The sequence below is a fragment of the Siphateles boraxobius genome, unplaced genomic scaffold (assembly GCF_051911475.1).
Source record: "Siphateles boraxobius isolate OS27281-9 unplaced genomic scaffold, OSU_SipBor_1 11, whole genome shotgun sequence".
In the NCBI taxonomy this organism is placed as follows: Eukaryota; Metazoa; Chordata; class Actinopteri; order Cypriniformes; family Leuciscidae; genus Siphateles; species Siphateles boraxobius.
The window spans coordinates 5426595-5445474 of NW_027508711.1; the positions used below are offsets into that span (position 1 = coordinate 5426595).

General features: G+C 38.1%; 2 protein-coding genes across 5 annotated transcripts in view; one reads left to right on the forward strand and one right to left on the reverse strand.

Annotated features, from left to right (window-relative positions):
- The first annotated feature begins 1571 nt into the window (after window positions 1-1571).
- Window positions 1572-10912, forward strand: psmd5 (proteasome 26S subunit, non-ATPase 5). Its single transcript, XM_077194336.1, has 10 exons — window positions 1572-1785; window positions 3290-3434; window positions 5604-5717; window positions 5838-5966; window positions 6064-6173; window positions 6276-6418; window positions 6909-7100; window positions 8422-8531; window positions 8619-8759; window positions 10417-10912. The coding sequence occupies exons 1-10, from the start codon at window positions 1610-1612 to the stop codon at window positions 10672-10674; spliced, it is 1518 nt and encodes a 505-aa protein (XP_077050451.1). The 5' UTR covers window positions 1572-1609; the 3' UTR covers window positions 10675-10912.
- A 299-nt stretch (window positions 10913-11211) lies between these two features.
- loxhd1a (lipoxygenase homology PLAT domains 1a) overlaps window positions 11212-18880 on the reverse strand; it is a 40328-nt gene continuing 32659 nt past the window's right edge. For all 4 annotated transcript variants that reach the window (XM_077194334.1, XM_077194333.1, XM_077194332.1 and 1 more), the window contains 8 exons: window positions 16038-16165; window positions 15652-15769; window positions 15397-15574; window positions 14729-14914; window positions 14405-14575; window positions 14085-14223; window positions 12573-12728; window positions 11212-12461 (listed from right to left, as the gene is read on the reverse strand). In XM_077194334.1, the coding sequence (XP_077050449.1) occupies window positions 11981-12461; window positions 12573-12728; window positions 14085-14223; window positions 14405-14575; window positions 14729-14914; window positions 15397-15574; window positions 15652-15769; window positions 16038-16165 (1557 nt within the window). In that variant the 3' untranslated portion in view covers window positions 11212-11980. The remainder of the gene's footprint in view (window positions 12462-12572; window positions 12729-14084; window positions 14224-14404; window positions 14576-14728; window positions 14915-15396; window positions 15575-15651; window positions 15770-16037; window positions 16166-18880) is intronic.

The following is an 18880-nucleotide window of genomic DNA, read 5'->3' on the forward strand; positions in this document are numbered from 1 at the left end:
TCTATAAATCTATTTCTAAATTTGTTTAAAAAAAAACTGGAAGTTTGATCAAAAGGCAAAATAAAGACATGCATGTTACATAAGATTTAAAAAAATATTGTTCTTTTGAACATTCTATTCATCAAAGAATCCTAAAAAAAGTATCACGGGATCAAAAAATATGGAATAATGGATCACAGGAATAAATTATATTTTAAAATATATTCACATCATAGAAAACAGTTAAAATTTGGGAATAATATTTCACAATATTACTGTTTTTGGATCAAATACATGCAGTCTTGGTGAGCAGAGGAATCTTATTTCAAAATTAAAAATATTACAGACCCCTAACTTTTGAACGGTAGTGTATGTGTATGTGTATCTTAAGACATTTTCTCCTGCAGTAGAAGCTCTATGGATGGGCACTTGTGCGGCTGGCATTAAATGGAGCTACCACTGTGGAATAATCCGGAATGATCCTGAAATTATCCACTGGCACTCGGCCTACATTCCCACTGCCTAACAGGGATTACTGCTCAATACCCAGCAATAGGTCAGCACGCACCGCACACACTCACACACAGTCCACAAACACTGATGTGAAGAGACATACAAATAAAAACACCACACAAGGAGAAACATACACATTCAAATAACACTCCGGTCCCAAAGCCAGATATGATTCTGAAGATACAGACCCGGGTTAATCGACTAAACACATTTTTATTAGAGATTTCACTAACACAAAGGTAATGTAGTATTACTGTATGGTTCAAGATTATACTACTATGGTGCTTTTACATAGGTGTATTCATTTTTTCACATGGTTTTGGTTCATGGCAATGATGTGGTATGTAAATATGGAAACAATCAGTACAATGGTATGTTTATATATATATATATATATATATATATATATATATATATATATATATATATATATATATAAAACCACCCGATACCATCACAGTAAGGTACACTTGCTGACATAAAAAGCAGTAAATTAACAGTCACAAATAATCAAGTAATGAAGATAAAGGACAGACAACAAGCCCCAATGGCGTCATCTAGCGGCCAGTGGAGTGAGGGACGTACAGATTCTCTCCTCACAATCAAATCAGTATTCAGTACGGGAGAAGGTGTTTATATGGAAAACAAGGAACAAAGTCACTCCACAGACGCCAGAGCTAACGAATTAAAGCTGTGTAGATGTACGAACACATATTATACAATAAAATAAAGAGCGTTATACGTTACCTGAACGCCCACCTGTGGAAACTGGCGAGCGACTTCTCATGATATATACTTATTAAAACTTCCTGTGTAAAACAAGCTGGTTTACATGGAGTTGATGTAGCAGCTACATGATAAACTACGTATTTAATTATCGTCTATTGTCGCACTTCCTTTACACAGCTGTCGTGGTATCGGTAGTTTCCGCCAAAATACCAGTTATCCGCTACAAAATTTTTGTGACAAAAATTATATATATTATATTATATTATATTAATTTTTGTAGGGATTTATTTATTTATCATTCAGATTGCCAGCTGTGTGCAAAAAGGTATGCAAATAATCCTAGGATCATGTTTCCCGCCCCTCGGTCACGTGACGCAAACATTGGATCATGATGGCGGCGCCTATACAGAGTCTGCTGAATGAAATCTGTGCATCAGAAGATCCTATCGAGGAGCTCAAGAGCCTCCGGACGGTCCTTTTATCGACGCCCGTGAGCGTTTTGAGGCAGGTGGTGTCTGGAGCACGACTGGAGATCATATTCGGGCTTTTAAACACAAATGACAAGTGAGTGTTGATAGACTGCTGAGTCAACGGGCATAATACATACTGCATACTACTCACTGATGCATATATAAATGAACTCTCCTTCAGTGTTTTTTCTTAATTTTTTATTATTTTCAACATTGTACATTAATATTGAAGGCATCCAAACTATGAAAGAAAACCTATGGAATTATGTAGTAAACAAAAAGTGTTAAACAACCTAGAATATGTTTTATATTTTAGATTGTCCAAAGTAGCTAACGTTACCTTTAGCTTTGATGACAGTATGGCACACTCATGACATTCTCTCATCAGATTCACGAGATAGTCACCTGGAATGGTTTTCAGTTCACAGGTGTGTCTTGACAAGAGTGAATTTGTGACATTTCTTGCCTTCTAATGTGCTTTTGACCATTAGTTGTCTTGTGCAAAGGAAGGATGGGTACTGAGTCAATAGCCCTATAAGTGCTACTACAACTGCTGTACAAATCCATATTATGGCAAGAAACACTCAGTTAAGTAAAGAGAAAAGATAATTTCTTTAAGAAATAAAGGTCAGTCATTCCGAAAAATCTCAAAAACTTTAAATGTATCCCCAAGTGCAGTCGCCAAAACCATAAACTGCTATGATGAAACTGGCTCTCATGTGGACTGTCCCAGGGAAGGAAGACCAAGAGCTACCTCTGCTTCAGAGGATAAGTTTATCTGTTTATTAGAATGTTTTCCAACCGGACAACGACCCCAAACTAACCTCTAGGTTATGTAGGAGCTAATTGTCCAAGAAGGAGAGTGATGCTGGATCAGATGACCTGGCAATCACCCAATCTGAATCCACCTTAGATGGTGTGAAGAATGGAAAATATAAAACATATTCTCGGTTATTAAACACGTTTTTGTTGACTACATAATTCCATATTTGCCCTGTCATAATTTCAATGTTTTCAGTATTAAAATACAATGTTGAAAACAAAAAAAAATTAAGGAAAATAATTGAATAAGGTGTATCCAAATGATTGACTAGTACTGTGTATATATATATATATATACATATATCACATGGTTAAGTGAATCCAATCAACATATAATGCAAATAATTTTGATTTCAGCTGAAATAAACTTGAAAAAATACTTTAAAATGCCCCAAAACTTAGAGCATAGAACATCTACGCTAGATCTGCATTTGTTGAAATAAAACTTACCTATAATCCATATATTACACACTACAATTTTTTGCATTAAATCGTCAAAACTAACAAAACTATGATAATTTTAGAAAATTTGATAATCACAATATGGAAAAAAAAATTGTAGTTGAGAATAATTTTATACCATGAAAAACAGGATTTTTTTTCTTGCTCTCTTGAAATAAGAGTTTGATCTGTTAAGAGGCTGTACATTTGCATCATAAATTTCCTTTTTATGTATATTAATTATGTTTAGGAGTATTCTTTTTAAAATCAACCTGCAAAAAGCGAAAGAGTGGAAAATGTCATGTAAAACTAAATTCGGACTGTTTTGGGTGCAGAGAGCAGATCGAGGTGTGTGTGGAAATCCTGAGTCGTGTTCTTCAGGCTTTAGAACCTGTCCAGCTGGTTCAGAACTACAAAACGGCGCTCCAGAATGGACTGAACCATCCGGATGACTCGGTCAAAGTGCTCACCCTCACACAGGTCAGTGGTGCAGGTGCAATGTAGTTTTTCACCATGAATTTCCACAATTGTTTTAAACCTTAGTTGAAAAAATGCGAGCTAATTGCTTTGACAGAAGCAAATAGTATTGATTAACAACCTTGTAAGCTCACAGTGCAGCTGACTTTAAAGGTTTATATAAGGTGGTGATTTCTTTGCAGAATTATGGGTAATGACGTTTTTCACCAGGAATTCTGCTGTTAAACACGATTATTTAAAAAAATAAGTAAAAAAATGCTGGCTGATGTTTTCAACAAAGGCATAAACCATTGATTAAAAACTTCATAGCTCACAGTCTGTCTTTAAAAGTTTCCACGTTATAATTCAGAATCCATTAGGGATGCTCCGATCAGGATTTTTGCAGCCTATACCGATAGTCGATTTCTTGTCATGGTGATCGGCCGATACCGATGCTTAATATAGGCTACTTAATATAAGACAAAGATAAATACAAACAAAATGGAGCAGTCTGATGCAGCCCACAAGGTTTAATTAAACATTGTCCAATAATAAACTTTGGAGGACAACATAAACATTTAATCACCTAAAATAGAGAAGTCTGATGTAACTTAAACCTTGTCCAATACAAGCCTGAGCAGGACAAAAATTAAATAAATACATAATTTAAACTCCTAAAAGAACAAATTGGAGTAGTTTGATGCTACTCATTAGAAGGGATGGGCATTTCAAGCAAAAATATTATTCGAAAATGGCTGGGTATTATTCGAAAATCGCAGCCCTCCCCGTTATGCACGCACACATGCATGTATAGGCCACACACGAGAAAAGCGGAGTGGTCTGACGTTTAAATATAACTTAAAAACGTAAATATACATTTCATATTTGTTTTATATAATATAATGTTCTTTTTTAAATTTCACCTATGTTGATTATATGAAAAAGGAATCGCATGAGATAAGGTAAGATAGGATCATAAGATGCCCAATATATCAGGAGACATTTGGAGTGGGTCAGACATGATTTTGACCACTTAATTAAGTTTTGTTTTGTAGAAAGCCATTCTTTAAAGTGAATTTCGTTTTGTAAAAATTGTATCTTAATTTCAATCAATGTTTCATCAACCAATTGTCTGGATTTAATAAATAAGAAGCGAAATATAGCAGACAATATAATAGGACACAGAGGCGCCCGCGCGTGAACTGGAGCGCTTCTCATAAATGAACTGAAACTAAGCGTATACACGACATGCCTCACAGACCTGAGCTTGAAATGTCTACTTTAAAAAACAAAATTCAAATCGATAAGAAATGGGGTACTCTCTGCTTATAGGCTAATCCGTATGAAGTGTGCATTTCTCTCTATAGGCGCGTTCACTACATTCGAAGATGGCGTCAACATCGCCAACTGTATCTTTGCAGACAGAAAACACTAGTTTATTAATAAACAGCTAAAATGTATCAGGCTGCATAAACATTACTTTTGCCGGTTCTTTGTGGAAGCTTTATGCATGCGCTTGATATGCGGAATATGCAATATTACGATAACGCTCATTATGGTTTAGTATTGTCTCCCATATATATTTAAGTAATTAAATTAATATAAATATGCGATTAGACTAATTGCTTAAATGAACTACTCTTAGTCAACTAGAAAAAAAAAACTTTAGTCGTGCACGCGCAACCCAATTTATTTCACATATATCCTAACCAGCACGTCAGTGTGGGCGTTCTGAGCGAGCGGCGCTGTGTGGACTGAGCGAGCGAAGCAACTCTTCAGAAAGGCGATGTCTCTGGAGGACAACGCTGCTCCACATTATTTTGAAACATACATGGCAAATAGCTCATTTTTTCATTGTTTCTCCACACATCAAAGTAATTCCACACCGGAGATGACATGACTGTCAAATCATTTAAGTCCCCACGCATCATGTACCTTATTCTCACGTTTTGACGTAATGAAATTGTGATCGGTTTGTGAGATCGGCCAAGTTTAGTGAGTACCGATCGAGTCATAAAATGTGATTATCGGCCGATACCGATCTCCGGCCGATCGTTCGGAGCATCCCTAGAATCCATTCCTCTATGGAGTAAATGAATTGGATTTTTACTGTTGCACTCTGTACAAGTTTACTCCAAATATGGGTTGATCTTTCATGTCATTCATCCATCCGTTGTGTGTCTGTGTCCACAGATCGGCCGTGTGGCTGGTCACGCTGATGGAGTGACACAGATGCTGAACAGCGTGGAAATCCTGTGTGATGTGATTCAGTGCATCAGCATTGAACGTATCGCCGTGGCCAAAGAGGTACAGAGACCCACACTGCAATGCAACATCACAACAGGCAAAAAGAAAAGTCAAAACACTTTTCCTGTAAGAATTATATTGAAGTGGGTTTTTGTTATTTTATATGTGTTTTTTTGTAAGGCGATAGCTGCTCTTAGTAAACTCAGCAACACAAAGGCGGGGCTTGATGCTTTGTTCCGCTCTGATTTGCTGAACAAGCTGAAGGATGTGATGCACACCAGTGACATCATCAGATACAGAGTTTATGAGGTGCGTGATAAACGACGTATGAATGGAGTGAACTTTATGAGAGAATGGAGCTTAATCGTGTGCGTTCTGCTGTGTGTGTGTGTGTGTGTGTGTCCAGTTGATCGTGGAAGTGTCCACAGTGTCTCCAGTGTCTCTGGGTTACTGCGCCAACAGCAGTTTACTCTCACAGCTGCTGGAAGAACTGTCCGGAGATGATGTTTTGGTCAGGTAATGATCACACACACACACACACACACACACACATACACCCACAATATACTATGACACATTTATGCCTGCAGAGATAAACTTTCTCTCTTCTCTTTCCAGAGCAACTGCTATAGAGATGGTGACCAATCTGGCTCAGAGTCAACATGGCCGTCAGTATCTGGCACAGCAAGGCATCATGGATAAAATCTCCAACATGATAATCGCAGCAGAATCCGATGCCCTCTCAAGCCTTTACCTTCCAGGTGTGTGTGTGGTGGTGGTGTTGTTGTTATTGTTGTTATCATTATTAATATTGTTTGTGTTTTTGCTGTTGTTATTAATATTATTATGTATTTTTAAATCCTCATCCAGTAATCATTGAAATGTCATGGAAAATGTTAAATATAAATGCTAAAAATTTAAATATTATTATGAAATATTATTCTTTTTAAATCCTTATATTATTGAAAATGTAATGTAAATTGTCTATATTTAAAATGCTGAAAATAAGAAGAAAAATAATATGTACGTTTTCAGCATTTGAAATGTAGACAACTTATATTCAACAATTTGCATAACATTTTCAATAATATAAATTTTTAAAATATATAATAATTCATAATAATATTTAAATTTTTTCTATTTGAATATAAACAATTTATTTCAAACTATTTTTAAATATTTAAAATAAATAATAATGAATATTTAGAATTATATGAAGAATATTTACATGTATTGTTGTTGTTTTTATAGGTCTGGTGAAGTTCTTTGGCAGTCTGGCAATCATGGATAGCCCTCAGCAGGTCTGCGAGAAGTACCCAGTGTTCCTCGAGGTGGTCTTCTCCATGGCGATGAACCTTGACCCCACACTGACCCCTGTTGCCCTGGACACGCTCGGAGTGCTTGGCGGGACTGTGGAGGGTAAACAGGTCCTGCATAAAACAGGTAACTGTGTAAGTGAACGCATCCTCAGAATAGGCCATTCAAAGTGAGTCATGGTTCTGTTTCAGATCTGCTTTTAATAGCTGTGTCCCAATTCAGAGGCTGCATCCTTCCAAGGACACGGACTTCAAACGACACGCCTTCAAAGGGCGCGAAGTTCGACCCGAGTGTTCGGACTTGTGACAGCTGCCATTGATGAGTGCCAGTAACGTTTGTACTGGACTTTTAAAAAAAAAGTTACATCCAGCTGTCTGAAAACAAAACAGGGTTCACAACCTGCCTAATGTTCACCTAGGTCCATTTATGTACATAATAAAGAGTATAAACTATACAAAATCGCATTTTAGTAAAATATGTCAATATTTGATCCGCTTAAACGTTTTTTGGTTACATTTGTAGCATTAGATATTCAAGTAAGTTGAAACTTAATACTTACCCTGTAATGTAAGTGTAATCCAGAAATTTCTCTCTAACAAAATCCTTTCGTCACCGACGCGCAATGAATTCTGGGGTAGCCAATGCCGCCAAGGATCCATCTGTTGTATGCTTCATTGCCCGGGAAACAAAGGATGCATTTCGAGACCGCGTTTGAAAGAGCCTTGGAATTGGGAATGCCTTCATCGCACCGCTGTGACACAATCAGCCTTCGAAGGATGCAGCCTCTGAATCAGGACGCAGCTAATAACATACAGCACGATTCACAAACAAATGACTCTTATGAGCTGGTTCTTTTATTAAATCATTCAAATAGACTCTTTATAGATGCAAACTTTCTATATTCTTTCATGGGAGTTTATAACTGGAGTTTATAATTTTACAATAATTTTTTATCTTTTTATCCAAGTATCTGAAACCCTGACTAGACCATTGAAAATATTACAATTATTTATCATTTTTGATATAATTTCTAATTCGCGAAATGCAATTTCAAGTTTACTAGCAAATTTTGGTTGTTGATTATTTATCTGTTAAACTAATAGAAATTGAACTGTAAAGTTTGGGCCCTGTTATTAATTATTTAAATAAATAAAAAAATTGTACCGGTTTAAAAGATTCTCTGTATTATTTACAGTGTTATCTAAAACAGAATAACTTTCATATGTAAGCAAAAGGGACATAAATTAAGCTGAATCAGAACTAAATTGAGCTTTTGTAAGTCGCTTTGGATAAAAGTGTATGATAAATGCATAAATTCAAATAAATCAAATCAAAAGCATGCAAATCAGAATCTTACTGAATTGAATCTGTAAATCTGCATTGATAAACAGACCTACTAGTAATTGTGATGCTTGACTTTGTTTCTGAAATATTTGTAACTCTGCAGGTGAGAAGTTCACGTCGGTGTTGAAGAGAATCAGTAAAGTGGCCTTCGAGGGAGCCACTGAACTCCGAGTCCGATGTTTGGAGGCTCTGGCACAGCTGATCACGTTACCTGTAAGTGTGTGTGCGGGTGTTTCCTCATAGGAGCAGGATTTGTTTTCAGATTTTCCTGTGAAGCTGAAATATTTGTGGTTTGTGTAGGTGGAGCAGCAGACGGATGACCTGTTACTGTTGACCGAGTCGTGGTTTAACTGTCTGAGCTCTCAGCCGATGGGGATGATACGGAACATAAGCACACAACCCTTCCCAGAGCTCCACTGCAGCGCGCTACGAATCTTCACTGTGAGTTGTGTTACAAATGAGGCACTATACACAATGTACTAAACTACGTAGTGTGCACATTTAAAGTGCACTTTTTTTTTAATTGTCTCTGTGAACACACAACTTGCACTATACTTTATACTACAAAATGGCATAGAATAGTGCATAAATAGGCTAATTGGGACGATGTTAGAGCATGTGCTGCACAGACCAATCAGCAACTGACTTTGACATTTTTTTCTGATTTGAGACACCACCGACTCCACGTCACTGTGGTGTATTCCATCAAACAGGGTCCCCGCTGGTCCTTAAAATGTCTTAAATTCAGTTTAATCAAATTTAAGGCCATAAAAAGTCTTAAAGGTGCAATGTGTGATATTTCTTAGGATCTATTGACAGAAATGCAATATAAGATCCATAACTATGTTTTCAGTGGTGTATAAAGACCTTATTCGATGAGCCCTTATGTTTTTATTACCTTAGAATGAGACATTTATATCTACATAGGCGCGGGAATCCCCTTCTATGAAAGTCGACATATTGTGACGTCATGTGTCTACCGTAGCCGAAAGCGAACAAACAGCGCTAAAGAATCCTCATTGCTTGACTTACTACTCTCTGCTGCTGACTCAGACTCAGACGACGACATCTTTTGTCTTACGTCGGCCACCGTAGCTTCTCATTCGAGTTTGAAAACCGAGGGATAGACCGCGAGTGACTTGCTGTTTGCAATTCGCAAAACTCACCACTAGATGCCGCTAAAAATTACACACTGCTACTTTAAATATCTCAAACGGTATAATAAAGTCTTAAAGCTAGGTTAGGCTATTTCTTAGAGTCTGCAAAGTGTCACGAGAGACAGTGTAAAATTATCTCATGTCTCAAAGCACATAACATTATAATAATAATGAATACAAACAGCATAGAGAGCTCTGACCTGTACCACCTGACTGCTGCAGAATCATTTTGGCATTGATAATGTTGACATAGAAACACATAAATCCAAGTCTAAGGACGTAACAGCTCCTTACGGGTTGCTTATGATCTACTGTAAAAGTCAGCATGAAATGGAAGTTGTGATAGTCTTTTCTTCCCTATTGTGATGAATATCTCAGTGAAATAGTTTCTGGAACAACAAATGTAGGGCGGGACTTGAATTTGTACATGGGGAATTGATTGGATGGTTGTGGTTTGCTATTGGTCAATCTCATGTGAGTGACAGGTTGCCCCGCCCTCGCGCCATTAAATACATCATCAGAGAAGAAAAGAGATGTCATTGCAAGTTATTTTGATTACAAGGGCGTATGAATTTTAAAAATTGTGCACGGATAAATAATTTATAATAAACACTGCAATATCCCATAAATAAGAATTGTCAAATTTGATTTCATGGTGACTTTAAGCAGTACATGAAGTATTGCTTGAAGGTGCTTCTGTTGCTACATGAAAACGTCTGTGTATTTGACACAAATATTGCATCTAATTCACTTCATGTGTGATAAAGCACACAAACTCCGCTCGAGTGTCAATGCAGGAAGCAGAAAGTGTATAACTTCACGTACCGTTTTCAAGATCTCCCCTGCCCGCAAGCACCGATCGGTTAATCCAAACGCAGTTGAAGTCGTGTGTGTGGTGATCTCATAAAACGCATGCTTACGTTGTGTTCTGCACTGTTCAGGCCATTGGCTGTCAGCCGTGGGGTCAGCAGCTGATGATGGACACTCCTGGATTCCTGGAGTGGGTGATGGATCGCTCAGTGGGGAAGGGAAAAGAAGCCAAGGATTGTAAGTTTGAGCTGGTGGGGTCGTTGTTGAGCTCCTCGAGCGCTCAGGAGATCTTTGGAGCACACAATTACTTAAAGCTAAGAACCTACATGAACGAGGGACCCTATTACATCACTGCCGTGTCTACAGTCACCACAGAGGGAGCCGACTGAGAGACGCACAAATTCATACTTCACTAGGAAATCCAACTTTTTTTTTCCAATGTTTGAGGCTTGTTTTTCTGTCGAGAGCAGATGAAATGTGACCAAAAGCTATTTTAGCAGCTTCTTCTGGAGCAGTTTGAGTCTATAGCACTTAACAGACACACACAGCTGTTCCAACTGTTTATATTTCCAGATGTTGAATTTAGTTCGGTTTATAATTTGTTGTGGCAATAAAAAGTTCATTTGAGTGGTTTGTTTCTGATATGATTTGATTTATACTATTATTCAGCAAGGATGCATTAATTTGATCAAAAGTGACAGTAAAGACATTTAAAATGTTACAAAAGATTATTTCTAATAAATGCTTTTCTTTTGAACTTCATCAAAGAATCCTGAAAAGAAATGTATCATGGTTTCCGCAAAAATATTTTCAACATTGATAATAATCAGAAATGTTTCTTGAGCAGCAAATCAGTATATTAGAATGATTTCTGAATGATCATGTGACACTGAAGACTGAAGTAATGATGAATCAAAGTGAAGCAGTGGATTCAGGGTTGAGTTTTACTGGACAAACCTTGTTGCACACACATGCAATCCTTACTGCCTCACAGAGGTAAATGTACAAAATAATAACATTAAAAATACAAACAAAAACATATTCTTTCACACATCCATAAAAACTCCTTAGAGGCACATTTGGTGACATACAGGAAAGTGGCACTCTGGAAGATAAAAGAGTGGAATGATCCATTTCAAAGGTTTCCAAAATTTTCCCAGTGATCTGAGAAGAGCTGAGGGTGAATCTCAAGCAGGCTGAGTGATCATGAAAACAAAATCCTGCTTTTTTTCTTGAACAATCTAAGAAATACGTATGATCCGAATGCAGAGTGTATTTGATTGGCCAGTTAAAAGTAAAGGTGTAAATTCAGTTACTCCAACACTCCTTCATTCACCTTCTCAAACTGTTCCTGAGACAACACAAAAAAAATCAGCTGCCATTAAGATGAAGACTGGTTCTTCCAATTCACTTCAGTGGGAAAAAATATCAAACCATATATCAGAATTACCTAACATATTCTCAAAAACTTTTATACCAAAAAGAAAAACCCTCATCATTCGCTAACCCTCATGTTGATCCGAAACTCTGACTTCTGATGAACGCAAAAGATATTTGGAAGAAAATGTTTTGTTTCCTACAGGTTTGGAACAACATGAGGGTGAGTAAATAATGACTGGATTGTTGATCTGAGAATGTCATGTAATGAAGTGTCATTACTAATACTGACTTAACCACTGATTGGTTGATTAAATGTCAATACTTTGGATAGATCACACGTTTTATCCTCCCATCTGCTTTGTTCTTGTCCAGCCATTTCCCACAAATGAATATCGTGGTCACACCATTGGCTGTGTTCGTAATTTCGATCCTGCTCAGGAGCCAACCAGGACTGAGTCCGGAGTTATCGTGCTCCACACACACTCGGAGCAGGTCACCCATGTCCAGCAGTTCCAGAATAAACCGGTTGGTCTGGCCACGCTCAAACAGGTTCCTGAACTTCTGGCAGAGTTGCCTCCGGCCGGAGTCGCCGTTGGAGCCGAAGATGGTGATGAAGACGTTGGCGTCGGTGCCTGAGCCCTTTTCGTCGCCTGTGATAACAATGGCCTCGTATTTTACAGGTACAAGGCTTTGGGCCTTGCTGGTGAAGCTCTCGATGAATTTGCTGCACTCGAATGTCTGAAACTCATCTCGTTTTGAGGAAAGAGGGATGGCGGCGTCACATCGGAAGATATACCTGAGTGGAAAATGACAGTTTAGGGTTAGTAAAGAGCATGCATTTACTAGACAATAACTCAGATCCTAAAGGTTTAAACCATAATCTAACACTGCTCTTAAAATCACTCACTTATTGCCTAGCTCCTTCTCTGTGACAACAACCTCCTCCACAAACCAGGAGGCTTCAACTTTGACTTTCTTGCCATCTTTAGGGATGTGTCCCAGACAGATACTAGCGATGTCTCCCAACTCCTTGGAGGAGAACTCAAAGCGGTCTGAAGAGCCTCTGAAATCACACATTACACAGACTGACACATGTTAACCAATGTAAAAATAATAGCAACTGAGCAGTGGCGTAGCACAAATCCAGGGGGACCATAAGTCCAGGGACCCCCTTTGGTGGTGGGGTTAGTGTACTTGTTTATTTACTAACTTATTTAATAATTTAATTAGTTTTATCCCGGAAATGACAAGTGCAAAATCTAAATCGCTGTCCATCATTTTGCGAGCAATTGTTGAAAGTTTTCGCACAATATTTGAAATATTTTTTATGAAATATTTTATGAAATAATATTTTAAATATTTGCTTTGCTCGAGAGTTATGATGGTGAAGAAGTCTCAAACCCCAGTCCGTTATTCACTACAGGAAGTGAAAGTGAAATATAGCATGGATAAATGACCCGTAGCAGATATATACAGGTGGAGCTGGGGAAGCAGGAGGGTTTCTGAAAGTGTACTGCGCTGCTACAGCAAATGCTGTACAAGTATTTGAAGGTTAAGCACACAAGCTTATTGGCTAACTGATACAGCAGGAACCAATCAGCTGTGCCCTATAGAGATTCATGTGACTGCAAGCAGGTTTAGTTAAGGACCTATTATCCTGTGCCATAGAGTTTTATGACAGAACTTTGGATTTGAAATATTTGGAAATAATATTATAAATGCAAACATTCCCTCTTACTCAAAATTCTAATATGCCAAAAATTACTCTGTTAATGTTTCTTGTCTTCTCATATTCAATTAGAAATTAGGAGCACGGAAAATGATATTTTTTTTAAACTCAAAATGGCAAAGTTGAGCAGTTTGTATCAGAGGTGGACCAGCCTAAAAATATAAGCTGAGACACACAGAGAGCATTACTATGAAGCCCCTAAAGGGACATGGTGAAGAAAATAGGAAATAGCAAACATCGTGGCTGTACACTACAAAATGCTTATAATAACACAAAAAGAATAGCTTATCATTGCAGAGCTGTAGTTTTAACAGAATCCCCATTAGTATGTATCACTACTCTTTCCCTGTCTGTTACTGGAACCATTCCTACCAATACTCTGTTCGTTGTGATTTTGTAATACACGATTTGTGGGGTACATTTTCATCCATTTCACCACTCAATCACTACTTGTTCTTGTATATAAGATATAAAATACAAAATACAAGATACAAAAATAAACAATTAAAAATAATTCCAAAGTGGTGATTTGGGGCCCTCTAGAGTCTGTGAAGTATAAAAATAAAGTCTGTGCTATATGAACCTTTATTCATATAGCGCTTTTTACAATACAGATTGTTTCAAAGCAGCTTTACAGTGATAACAAGAAAATAATGCACCCCCCATACCGTCACCTATGTGTACACCTACCGTAAAAAACGCTTCTTTTTAGTCGAGTTCTCCATCACAAATTCTTTGGAACGTCCCTTCTTCCCTTCTAGAACGATCCAGGCGTTCTCTTTGGTTTCAGCATCATCTGTATCTGCTGTCTTGACCAGAATCTCATATTCTGTATGAGGCAGAAAGCAAAACACATGGCAAATTTGAGGGTCAGTAAGATTTTTTTATATTTTTGAAAGAAGCCTCCTCCGCTATTGTACATTTTAAAATGTAATATACCTTTATGTAAAAAAAAAAATTTTTTAAGCTACGTTAGTATGGAGATACATGTAAGACTGTGTCTGTCTCACTGGTTTTTTCATCGAAATCCACAGCATCATTGTTGGCACACGCCAGCTCTCTCATTATCTGTCCATCATCCTCTTTCTTGGCGAGCCAGCGGTCACATTGGAAACGAAACTTCTTCTCCATGATGTCATCATGCACTTCCACATACTCCAGGTGCCAACCAGGAGCCAGACCTGCCAACACAAACACACACACATATACTAGTTTTGAGCATATAAACCTATAAAAGTTTTATGACAGACTTACCCTGAGATGAACTGGCTAATTTGCTCATCACTAATTTCATTGGCTCATTAGTGTTGTGCTGAGCGCTCTGATTGGCCTACCTGAGTTGTCATGCCAAATGCGCACTTTCGAGAGCTCGCCCAAGCTGAGGATGTCTGGGAAACGGAAAGTGTCCGTCTGTTTGCGTTCAAACTTGTTGGTGTTGCTGCTTTCTTTCAAAGCTAGCGTTCCAGTGTCACCATTCTCGCCGAAAATAATCATCCACACGTTAGCATCGGTTCCAGCCGCTAAAAAACCAACCAATCATAGGTTACAATCTGTCTGTGACTATTAAAAACAACCAATCAAGCCTTTAACAGTATGAAAAGTGTGTTCACACTTGCAGTTCGGTTCTTTGGGTTCTTTTGGTCTGGACCAAAAAAGAAAATGATACATTTAGAAAAAACTTGAGCATTCTGTCCTTTTTTGGGTCGCATCTTGTGACATTACATCCTGTTTTTGGTTCGATTTGATGTCTTTGGTCCCTGTTGCGTCCATATTTCAGTCGCACCACCCCAGAGTTTGTTTTGGAAGCGGACCGAGACCCATCTTTTCAGGGGTCTCAGTCCGATTGTTTGGCACCAGGGTTCAGACGGCAGCGTTCACGCTTATTCAAATGTACCACACTAACAGAGCAATCGCAGCAGAGTTCGTTTTTTAATCGAACCAAACATGCCAAGTGTGAACAAACCCTCAAAAAAATTGCAGACCGTTTTGAGGAATTGCGTACCAGTTGCATCGCTGGTCTTCACAGAAACGGTGTAGATGGTGAGCTCCACCATTTCCTCATCATCTATCACGGCAGACATTTCACATATGAGGGTTCGTCTGGGCCCGTATGATCGAGACAGCCATTCCTCGTACGTAAATAATGCCACTTCATTCGTCAGCAAGTTATGCAGTTCAACCTACATAGATGCGCACATTAATACGCTCAAAGGCTTGAGAAGTTCCAGTATACTGTATGCATCTTTCTCTTACAAACCTTATCCAGGAACCAGTCAGGTCTGCTTCCAGAACCATCTATACGCACTCTCATCTTTCTCAAAGGAGCGATATCCTCAATCTCCAGATTGAATGTGTCCTTCTGCCCTCGCTCAAACCTGCACACATACACACACACACATCAAACATACAAAAATTAGACCGTTTAAACATATATGTATAATAATCATTTTTAGGAGACTCTAGTAACCTATTCGCTTATAGTTACATTCTAATTTCCTCTATTTTCATAAATATTATAATAATTTCAGCTCAAATCAATATTTTTGCTAAATAAAATGCATGAAACTTTATATTTATCTTGCACTAATTACCAGCTGACTGTACACTATCCCTGTGTTTCTTTGTGTGCGTGTACATACGTACCTGTCCTCTAATTTTGGCAGCAGCATTTCCTCTGACGTGCCGTGGACTCCAAACACAGTCATATAGATCTGTGTGTCCGTACCTGCATGCTGGACGTCTCCTGTTATCACGGTTACCTCATAGATAACCTTGGAGAAAGATACCTTTCATGAAGTACTGTACACATCTTTTAAAAGTTTGGGGTCAGTAAGATAAAAAAAAATATATACATATATATATATATATATATATATATATATATATATATATATATATATATATATATATATATATATAAGGTCCTTCTCAAAAAATTTGCATATTGTGATAAAGTTCATTATTTTCCATAATGTAATAATAAAAATTAAACTTTCATATATTTTAGATTCATTGCACACCAACTGAAATATTTCAGGTCTTTTATTGTTTTAATACGGATGATTTTGGCATACAGCTCATGAAAACCCAAAATTCCTATCTCAAAAAATTAGCATATTTCATCCGACCAATAAAAGAAGTGTTTTTAATACAAAAAAGGTCAACCTTCAAATAATTATGTTCAGTTATGCACTCAATACTTGGTCGGGAATCCTTTTGCAGAAATGACTGCTTCAATGCGGTGTGGCATGGAGGCAATCAGCCTGTGACACTGCTGAGGTGTTATGGAGGCCCAGGATTCTCCGATAGCGGCCTTAAGCTCATCCAGAGTGTTGGGTCTTGCGTCTCTCAACTTTCTCTTCACAATATCCCACAGATTCTCTATGGGGTTCAGGTCAGGAGAGTTGGCAGGCCAATTGAGCACAGTAATACCATGGTCAGTAAGGCAAGGCAAGGCAAGGCAAGTTTATTTATATAGCACATTTCATACACAATGGTAATTCAAAGTGCTTTACATAGAAGAAATTAAAATAATCAAAAGAAATCAGAATAATTAAAACAGTTTAGAATAAAAGATAAAATACAGAAATCAGAATAATTAAAACATAAAATAAAATACAGTGCAAACAGTCGGACGAACAGTGGCACAGTGCTCATTCAGTAAATGCACAGTTAAACAGATGTGTTTTGAGTCTGGATTTGAATGTGACTACTGTAGGAGCACATCTGATCTCTTCTGGAAGCTGGTTCCAGCTGCGGCTGGCATAGTAGCTAAAAGCAGACTCGCCGTGCTTAGAGTGAACCCTTGGTATTTCTAGCCGATGTGATCCTAATGATCTGAGTGATCTGTTGGGTTTATATTCACTGAGCATATCTGCAATGTATTGAGGTCCTAGGCCATTGAATGATTTATATACCAGTAATAATACTTTAAAATCAATCCTAAATGTAACTGGCAGCCAGTGTAAAGACCTGAGGACTGGTGTGATGTGTTCATATTTTCTCGTTCTGCTCAGAATCCTAGCAGCAGCGTTCTGTATGAGCTGCAACTGTCTTATGGTCTTTTTGGGAAGGCCAGTGAGAAGTCCATTACAATAATCCACCCTACTGGTGATGAAAGCATGCACAAGTTTTTCTAAGTCTTGACTGGAAACAAAGCATCTAATTCTTGCAATATTTTTCAGGTGATAATATGCTGATTTAGTTATTGCTTTGACATGACTACTGAAACTAAGGTCTGACTCCAGAGACACACCCAGATTCCTGACTTGATTTTTAGTTGTTTTACCCCTAGACTGAAGGTATGCGTTCACCTTGAGAACTTCATCTTTGTTTCCAAACGCAATGACTTCAGTTTTGTCTTTGTTTAACTGAAGAAAGTTTTGGCACATCCAATTGTTTACTTCATCAATGCATTGGCAAAGGGAGTCAATGGGGCTGTAATCGTTAGGCGATAGGGATAAGTAGAGCTGTGTGTCGTCTGCATAGCTATGGTAAGCGATTTGGTTCTTTCTCATTATTTGGCTCATTGGGAGCATGTACAGGTTGAATAGGAGTGGCGCAAGAATTGAGCCTTGAGGGACTCCGCATGTCATGGATGTCCACTCAGACTTATGGTCTCCTATACTCACATAATAACCTCTGCCTCCTAAGTATGACCTGAACCATTTTAGGACTATCCCAGAAAGCCCGACCCAGTTTTCCAGCCTGTCAAGAAGTATTTTGTGATCGACAGTGTCAAATGCAGCACTGAGGTCGAGTAGTACCAGCACTGATAATTTGCCTGTATCAGTATTTAAGCGAATATCATTTATTATCTTTATGAGCGCGGTCTCTGTACTGTGGTGCGGTCGGAAACCAGATTGAAAATGGTCAAAGTATCCATTCGAGCTTAAGAATTTGTTCAGCTGATTGAAGACAACTTTTTCAATGATCTTGCCTATGAAAGGAAGATTTGAGATCGGTCTATAGTTGTTTAATATGGTCTTATCCAGATTGCTCTTTTTCAGGAGGGGCTTGACAACAGCAGTTTTCAGGGAGGTCGGAAAACTCCCAGAGAGAAGTGAGGCATTTACCACTTCTAGGAGATCTGCTTCTAAGCTGTGTAACACATTTTTGAAAAAAGATGTGGGAAGTGCATCAAGGGCGCAGGTTGATGTTTTTAGTTGCTGTACGGTTTCTTCCAAAATTTTGCCATCAATTTCTTCGAAATCAGACATAGTGGCTACTTTCTCGTGCTGTTGTCTGATCTGCCTGACACCAGCGCAACTCAAGGATGAGCTGATCACCTTTCTGATATTATTGATTTTCTCAGAGAAGAAAGAAGCAAACTCACTGCACTTTCTCACTGAGAGCATTTCACTGGGAATCTGGCTTGGGGGGTTTGTCAGTCTCTCTACAGTAGCAAAAAGAGTGCGCGTGTTGTTTATATTGCTGTTTATAATATTCGAGAAAAAAGTCTGTCTAGCTTTGCTTAGTTCCTTATT

Bases quoted from the DNA above. Each gene is read 5' to 3' on its own strand.
- psmd5 (XM_077194336.1), top strand. From the start codon at position 1,610: ATGATGGCGGCGCCTATACAGAGTCTGCTGAATGAAATCTGTGCATCA. The intron at 5,718-5,837 runs GTACAGAGACCC...TTTTTTTGTAAG, and splicing joins GTATCGCCGTGGCCAAAGAG to GCGATAGCTGCTCTTAGTAA. The intron at 8,532-8,618 runs GTAAGTGTGTGT...TGGTTTGTGTAG, and splicing joins CACAGCTGATCACGTTACCT to GTGGAGCAGCAGACGGATGA.